Source organism: Microtus oregoni, unplaced genomic scaffold (genome assembly GCF_018167655.1).
Source record: "Microtus oregoni isolate MIOR12 unplaced genomic scaffold, Mior012 000012F_ref0000307, whole genome shotgun sequence".
Taxonomy (NCBI): Eukaryota; Metazoa; Chordata; class Mammalia; order Rodentia; family Cricetidae; genus Microtus; species Microtus oregoni.
Genome location: NW_024543071.1, coordinates 47,487,501 through 47,495,650, shown reverse-complemented (window position 1 = coordinate 47,495,650; position 8,150 = coordinate 47,487,501). Strand labels below are relative to the sequence as shown.

Below are 8,150 nucleotides of genomic sequence, written 5' to 3'. Positions count from 1 at the left end.
TTGAAGGTTAGCTGAAAATATCTGAGCTGGGATTTCTAACTGTTGTGAGGAATAAAAAGCCTAGTGGGTGAGGATTGGCTGGGTGCTCCTTTATGCTAGGCTCTGGTGGGGGCAGGGTACCAGTGCCTTGCTAGCCAGCAAGTCTTGCACTCTGGAGGGGAAGATGTGTTTGGATGAGGGATGGAGAAGGTGGAAGGAGGGAAAACGAGAGTCTCTTTGGCTCAGGTGTGCAGCCTGAGATAATGGTGGCTACACAGGACTCAATAAGTCTCTCATCAGAAGGATCTGGAGGGTGGGGTCCTGGACACAACAGACTGCAGTACTTAAGTTCTTGGGAAATAGAAAAAAACATTATTTACAAAGAATATATTAAAAATACACTTGAGAAATAAACTCCCACGCAGGTGTGTGCTGCCTTGTCATTCTTTCGTGGCCTCAGAGGCCAAGGAGAAAGCGGACCCCGCTGATCACTGCTCCCCAGAGGGTGGGAACCCCTCTGGATACTGGAGTCTTTGCTTGGAAGGATTGGTTGATTCGAGGCTCTGTTGAGCGTTGGCTCTTGGAGGAAGCAGCCAGGCTGTCATGGCCCCAGGGGGAAATAGGAACTGGCCTGCCACTGCAGGGCCCAGGAGCTTTTCCAAAGGACCTTGGCCTCTGTCCAGTTGCTGGCTGAGGTGGAAATAGGGGTGGTGCTCCAAGTGGCAAATGCTCCTCAGGACAGAAGGGCCCTGCTTGGCCTTTTGTTGCTGGTTCCAAGGTCTGTGAGGTGAAAGGACACATGTCAGAGCATAAACATGGGCCCCGTGGAGGGGAACCAGTGATGCGGGGGATGTATCCAAGGATGCTTTGGGCTCAGTTTGGAAAAGCTGCCGTCCTTTGCCTGGAAGTTATCAGTGCTAAAGGCATGGCGGGTCTGAAGGGTGTGACTGTCTCTAGCCCTCAGGGGTCTTTGTGTGTGTGTTATGGGTGCCCTTGCCTGTGGAGCTCAGAGGGCAGTCTCGGGTGTCGCTCTGGAGGCACCTTCTACTTTCTACTGGAGACAGGGTCTGCCATTGGCCTGGGACTTTGCCACATAGGCTAAGATAGCTGGCCAGCAAACTTATAGGGGCTGCCTGTCTCCGCCTCCCATCACACCACGGCTAGGATGGCAAGTGCCTACCACGACACCCACTTGTTTTTGTTGTTATTGTTGTTTTTAAATATGGATTTTGGATGTGGAATTCAGGTCTGCCTGCTTGTAAGTCTCTGCTGTGCTGGCAGCTCTCACCCCAACTCTCGCAGCTATCTTTCTCGGTGCCTTTTCACGATGGAATTTTCCAGGATGGCTTTAGGATTAACGAGTCTTCTGCAATTTGCCCAGGTGGCTCCATTATCTAAATTGTGGAGTGGGATGGGATGGGATGGGGTGGGTGTGGGGTTGCTTGTTTGTTTGTTTTTTGAGACAGGGACTTGCTATGGCTCTTTGGTTGGCCCAGAACTAGCTTGTAAACTAGGTTCACCTCAGACTTGTGACTCTGCCTCTGAAGTGTCCCGGTGACAGACCTAGCTTAGTCTTCCCCTTTATATGAAACAAGAGGCTAGGAGGCGCTATTATGGACAGTGGAGAGGCCGGGGGCGGGCCCCAGGGCTGGATGTAGGTCCTGGGTGCCAAGCACCATGCAGGGGCAGACTCACCTCTTACAGTCTCTGGGCCACTTGCAGGTCATAGTCGCTATCAGAGGAGTTGTCAGGCTGGGTGGAAGAACGGTGTAGAGCCCCTTCCAGAGCTAGAGAGAACACACTGATTAAAGAAGTCTGGGGGCTACACAATGCCCCAGGAGCTGCATGGGTTGCAAGATCACAGAGGCCTCTGAATTGGTGACAGCCCTGTATCAGTTTTGATCAGACTGGCCAAGTGTTCGCTAATGATGCTAAACTCCAGACCCCCTGGGACTTAATTGTGAGTGCCTGTGAGAAGCCAAGTATTGGAGGCTCCTGTGGACCACTTAATGGCTCTGTCCTGGCTCAGAGAGATCCTAGGGGCTCATTTATCATCCAATTCCTCCAGGCCTGCAGGCAAATAGGCCCATTAGGTCACAGCAAGGCTGGGGTTAATGGCATCTATCCAACTGCATTCTTCTCTCTAGATGAATGTTTCAAGGTCTCCAAGGGACAGCAGAGACCTGTGAAGGCTGTTTTCCTGCCTCCACCCTGCTGGGACCAGCTGTCTTGCAGGCAGTTTCATCCTCTACCCCCTGGAGCCTCCCTTTCCCTCTTTAGACAAGCACAAAACTTCAAGGTTAGCGCTTAGCCTGCTCGCTCCCCCCCCCCAGCAGCCCCCTGGGGCTCACCTGGATAAGCTGACAGGTGGGAGTTCCTGGGAGGTGGACTGTATTCATTGTCCACTTGAGAGGTTATCTGGGTCTCAAGCCTTACAGTTGCCGTGTGGCTGCGGTGGAAAGACACTAAACAGACACGGGAGGCCAGTGGCATTGTTAGAACCGAGGTGCCATCCTTCTCTAGCAGGGTCCCACAGCTTAGCTTCCTGCCTCCATGAGGTCATGGGAGAAGGGTAGTACTTTTCAACCCTTTCTTTCTCTCTAGGGAGATTCATGCCAGCAGGGCCAGCTTCAGACTGTCAGAGCAGTCTGATTGGTCAAGAGAGCCTCCAGTTGCTCAGTGGATCATGAAGCTTTTACCTAGCAGGCAGCTGGAACACGGATGCTAGGGAGATAGGGAGACGTATGTGCTCCTGTGTATCATGAGCTGCAGGCCTGTATTACTTAAAACCAAACAAAACAGAGAATCTTTTAGAGATGTTTGGGCCTGGACATGGAAAGGGGAGAGGAATAGAGTGCATGCTTCTGTCCATTAGTGTAGCTCTGAACATGGCTGGAAGGAGAGAATGAAGGCTAGGGGAGGGCTTGGGCTAGCAGAACAGTATCTTCTAAAACTGGCCCTCTGAAGTTGTTTTCTGCTTAGCACTAGCTTGACCACGCCTTTCTCATGCCTTCCCACTTTGAAGAGGAGCCACACAAAAGGTTCTTGTAAGTCCTGAACTAAAGAACAGTGCACCCCACTTGACCATGGAATAAATAATCCCCATGAGCATCTGTCAATCATCAAGTTGGGGAAGGCTGCCCTGAGGGTGAAGGCCATGGGGCCCTGGCCTCTGCTTAAGTCAACCACAAGTCAAGAGAGCAGAAATACCATGGTGTCTGAGGCTCAAGAGGCAAAATGCACAGAACCGCTTGCCCCTAGAAAAAGCCTCAGCCCTCTCTGGTGTGGGTACGGCTGTTGGCCACAGTCACACCTTAGTGAAATGTGGTGGAGAGCTGAGTCCTCTAGCCGCTGCTGGTTCAGTGTGCTCAACAGATTGACTTCTGTGGCCTAAGGCCTAGGGCTGAGGGAGACCCTCCTCTGGGGACACTCACCGTTCTGGTTCACTCCCGTGGGGCCAATCCACTGACGCTGCTTCTTCTGACGGACTGGGCAACAGACAGGAAGCTCATGAGGGCCAGGTGATGATTAACAAGGGGGGTGAGTGGGGGAGGGGAAGGCACAGATGACCTAAAGGTAAGACTGATGGGTACTACAGCTATGGGCCTTCTGCCTCATTTCCTAACTGTCTAGGGAGGGAGACTGAAGCACTGGGTGCAGGCAGAAATGATCACAGGGTTTGTTTAGAACCAGAATTGATAACCCAGAGGGCACAAGGGACCCAAGACTGCTTGCCTCTGTTCTCACTCATCCTCCTTTGCCTCTGGACAGTTTCTCTAAGCCCCCTCATTCATAAGGTATGCAGCTGTTCATTCAGTAAATGGGGAAACTGAGGCTCAGATAGAGGCAGCAGCATAGTCAGTGCCGTGGGTAGCTGTGGAGGTGGACTTGGGCCACATCTTGTGACATCAGAGGCTGTACTGATAATGTGACCTTTATCAACTGCAGTAGGATTTTGCCTGGTCCAGATAAGGGCCAATCACAGGGTATAATTTGTCCTGACTTTCTGATACTGAGGCAGGAAAAGGCCAGTGGGCAGCAGGGAGAACTGGGTGGTGAAGGAGGAAGACTGGGGTTTGGCACCTACATTTCTTCACCAGCTTCTTGTAGATCAGAGGCCCACACATGACCAGCAGCACCACCAGGAGGACAAGGGTCAGGATGATGCTGGCCACAGTGCCTGGGGCCAGGCCTGCTGGGTTTGGGTCTTGGCCTGGACAAGGGAAGTCTTAAATTAGTCCCAGCCCTGGGGAACAACTTAGAGGGCAGCAGCTACCTGGATTTCCCTGGTACCTTGGCACCTCCTACCAATCCACCGGTGTGTTAGGAGGGGAGCTGTCTCTCCGGCCGTCTCTAGGAGTCTTTAGTACCCATACATTTGTCTACCATTTATTACCTTCAGTGACCATCAAGCTGCTGTTTGCCACTCTTGGTATTGACTGATAACTTTCCATCTTTCCTATTATGACTAATCATATGACTTATGCAGTCATCTATCTACTCCTTTGTCTGTCTGTCCATCCATCTATCCACTGACCCATCCATCCATTTATACAATTATCTATCTACTCATCCACCCCCCCCCCATTTATGTTACCCATCCATGTACCTGTCTCTCTTTTACCCATTATTCAGTTGCCATTCATGTAATAAATATGTCCCATCCACCCCCTGGTTTTCTAGCTTGCACCCTGGCAAACAGGAGCTAGAAGGGAAGAAAGAGTTCTGGCTTCTGCTAGTGGCCTGACAGTGATCTGCTTGGGCCTCGCCTGTTCCACTCATTGTTGCTCCCAGAACCCCATTTTCTGTCCCTTTTCCAGGACCCTTTATCTATCTTTCAGATCCGTTCTCTAGAGATGTGCTCCCTGACCAGGTCCTGGAGGAAAAGCCTCTAACTGTTCTCCACCCGCCAAGGGCTGCAGTCAACTCACATGTGACGAACACCCTCTTGCACTTGTCCTTTTTCTGAAGCTGGTAACACCGAGACAGCTTCTCCTGGGCACAGAAGAGCCCAGGGGTGGGCTTGTCAGCATCCAGCGCACGGAAGGAGAGGAGGTGGCCACACTGCTGCTCCTGACACAGCTCCTCCCACCGCGCCGGACCCCTGGCTGTATTACTGTTACACAGAGCAGCCCACTGTGATCCCTGGCGCACTTCAGCGATGCCCTCACACACGCTGCTGCCCCCCACCAGGCGGCTCTGAACCTTGGGCTGGAAACCTGCAGAGGGGAAGTGATGATGAGGTTCAGGGCTGACCTGAGGGCCCTGGCAGTGGTGAGCACTCCAGGGAAGATGCTGTCCTTTCCCCCAGCCATTCCCTTGAGCAAACTCTGGTCCCTAGGACCTCTGGGCAAGTGGTGGCAGCCTTCTCAAGACAGCAGTGGCAAAGAAGCTGACAAGGTGGCCAAGCCTTTTTACTCTCTTGCGGTTCCTTAGGAAGAGGGAGAGCTTTTTAGAAGAGGAAACTGAGACCTGGGAACCAGGAAGCACTGGTATACTCCTCGGGTGGGACAGAACCCAGAGATTTTACTGCCTAGAGCCCCGAATCGTGTAGGTAAGGCTTTTGGCAATGAGGCCAAGTGCCTAGTGTATTTATGCCTGCTAACCAGGGTGGTGCTTGGGAATCTGTGGCAGAAGCAACTGTGCTTGGTTTAAAGTCAATACTGAGCTCAACAGCTTAGCTAGTTTCCATGGCAACATCCACCTTCAAAGCCCTAGTGAATCTTCTATTTAGAAGAAACTTCAAAGCAAGACCCTGGGCACGGCTTTTGCAGGTTGTAGCCTGCGTGAGAGCTTGTGAACTCATAGCTGAGGGGTGGGCGGGACTGGAGCCAGCCATGGGCCTCTCATCCGGGTCAGAGAACCTTGGGGGCTGCTTCTGCCTAGAAGACCAATTTATATCAGCTGTCCAGTGGAGTAGGCTGTCCTGCTCTATTCCTTATAGTTCAGAGCCACGCATCCTATATTTGGGCAAGAATCCCAAGGACCTGCTGAAATGGCCTTGTTAGGAGCGTGAGGAGTGCTGAGACTCTCTCCAGGTGGCATGGATGGTGCCCATCTAGGGCCTCACCTTGAGCGGTTCAGGCTTAGAAAGTAGGTTCTGGATTGACCCTGCTCGAGGGCAGATCTCAGCTACTGCTCTGTGATACTGGGAGGAAGCCGAGCTGTTTCCTCTTGGAAAAAGAGAGTAACAGTAGTTCCTACCTCCCAGGGTGGGGATGAAAACTGAAGGATGCCCAGCACCAAGTAGTCTGTTAGGAACAGAACCCAGAATGCAGCAGGGCACTTCCGGTGACATGGACCCACGCCTTCCTTGGCTTGGGGCTTATTCTGCCTTGCTGTGAACTGTGATTTCTTCTGGTCTGTCCCCAATCCTGGTTTCGCCTCATAGAAGTCCTACAGGTCAGCGTTCCCGCTCTCCTCACTTCAACCACACCAGCACTGCCCCATCTCTTATACTCAGGGCCCAGGAAGAGCATCCTCTGTAGCTGCACTCTGAGCCGGACCTTAGGGACCTCCTATGCCTTACCATCCCTCCAGCCTTCTTTCTGGAGATTTGAAAGCTCCCAATTGGTAAAGGCCACCTCTCCAGTTACCCCAGGCCTTTCCCAAGCCTCAGTCACAAAACCTTGTTTCCTCTTCCTGCTAGGATCCCAGCTGACTCCACTTCTCTGGATGGTGACTCCTTTGAGCTGGCAGGGGTTGTTTTGTACATGCCTGAGACATCCCCTCATCTAACTTGTCCTCTTTTAGAGGAGGCCATGGGCTCAGGCTTCAACGTCTCTTTCATCCCTCTCAGGCCTCTTATAAACTCTGAACATCTATCAGGGGACCCCACATCCCCACTCTAAGGCAACAGATGGCCTGGTGGAGTGTGCTTAGTTTTCAGCTTACCAGAACAGACGACCGATAGCGCCTGGCCGCCCTCCTGGGGCATCGTTTTCTGGAAGCACTGCTCCAGTGAGGCACAGCTCGCATTCTGCACCTCCCATCGAATTGGCAAGGGCTTGGGGTCCTTCAGCTCTTCAGGAGCTGGCATTGCTGCTGCCTCTGGCTTCGACAGATATGTCAAGAAAGATCCACACTGCAGAACGTTACAGATAAGGTTCCCCAGGCCCAGGGGCCTGTCCTTGGCCTCATAGAGGATGGTGCCACCTCTGCTGCCGTTGTAGAATTCCACCACACCCGCGCACCTCAGGCCCTCGTGTCCCGGCACCAGCTGCAGTCTGGGAGGAGCTGGAGGGGAAAGCATGTCTGAGTTTGGATGATTTTCAGAATGCCTTGCTGCTGAGCACCAGCACATGAATACCTGGGAGGCGAGGGTCCCAAACATTGCACAGGACACCCCTGAATCTTTCCCATTGGGATTTAGATGTAACTGGGCCTCTTGGTTTTTGTTTGTTTTGGTGACTCAACGAATTTAATTAAGGCCATTTTTAGGGACATGGGTACCTTACCAATGGCCATAGCACTGAAGAAATTGCCCTCCCCACCATTAACTGCTTATGCTTCTTCAGGGAGGAGTGAGGTCTCATGGGTCCCTCCTCCCTCCAGTAAGGAGTGTTGACAACCTAATCTAGCGCAGCTAACCGCAGCGCCTGTGAGTTCAAGGGCGCAATGGTTACGTCATACCTGGTCCCTGGCTCTTTACTGTCTCTGTCGGTCCCTTCAAGGGCGCAATGGCTACGTCATACCTGGTCCCTTCAAGGGCGCAATGGCTACGTCATACCTGGTCCCTGGCTCTTTACTGTCTCTGTCGGTCCCTTCAAGGGCGCAATGGTTACGTCATACCTGGTCCCTGACTCTTTACTGTCTCTGTCGGTCCCTTCAAGGGCGCAATGGCTATGTCATACCTGGTCCCTGGCTCTTTACTGTCTCTGTCGGTCCCTTCTCTGTCCTGCCTTCCATGAGGCCCAAGAACCCTCTTACCTGTGGGCTCCGGCACGGTGGTGGGTGGAGCAGTTGTGGGTGGAGGTGTCATCCTTAAGGGCTCTGTAGTGAAACACACAGACAAGGGTGGGAAGTGGGGAGTGGAGGGAAGAAGGTGGGGGGACCTGGAGAGCTGGCAACGTGACAACACAGGGCTGTGACCTTAGTACCACTTGTTGGTAAGCTGATTTGTCCCCTCCCCCATTCTGCCTCTTAACTCCCTGAAGGTGGCAGTCCCACAT

At 52.7% G+C, this 8,150-nt stretch overlaps 1 protein-coding gene across 1 annotated transcript in view; it reads right to left on the bottom strand.

Moving 5' to 3' along the window:
* The window catches only part of Cd5 (CD5 molecule), a 20,717-nt gene continuing 12,567 nt past the window's right edge, over window positions 1–8,150 (bottom strand). The window contains exons 4-11 of the mRNA XM_041662181.1: window positions 7,909–7,971; window positions 6,874–7,215; window positions 4,911–5,198; window positions 4,067–4,192; window positions 3,414–3,467; window positions 2,331–2,444; window positions 1,675–1,766; window positions 1–759 (exon numbers count right to left, since the gene is read on the bottom strand). Of these exons, the coding sequence (XP_041518115.1) occupies window positions 1,678–1,766; window positions 2,331–2,444; window positions 3,414–3,467; window positions 4,067–4,192; window positions 4,911–5,198; window positions 6,874–7,215; window positions 7,909–7,971 (1,076 nt within the window). The 3' untranslated portion in view covers window positions 1–759; window positions 1,675–1,677. The remainder of the gene's footprint in view (window positions 760–1,674; window positions 1,767–2,330; window positions 2,445–3,413; window positions 3,468–4,066; window positions 4,193–4,910; window positions 5,199–6,873; window positions 7,216–7,908; window positions 7,972–8,150) is intronic.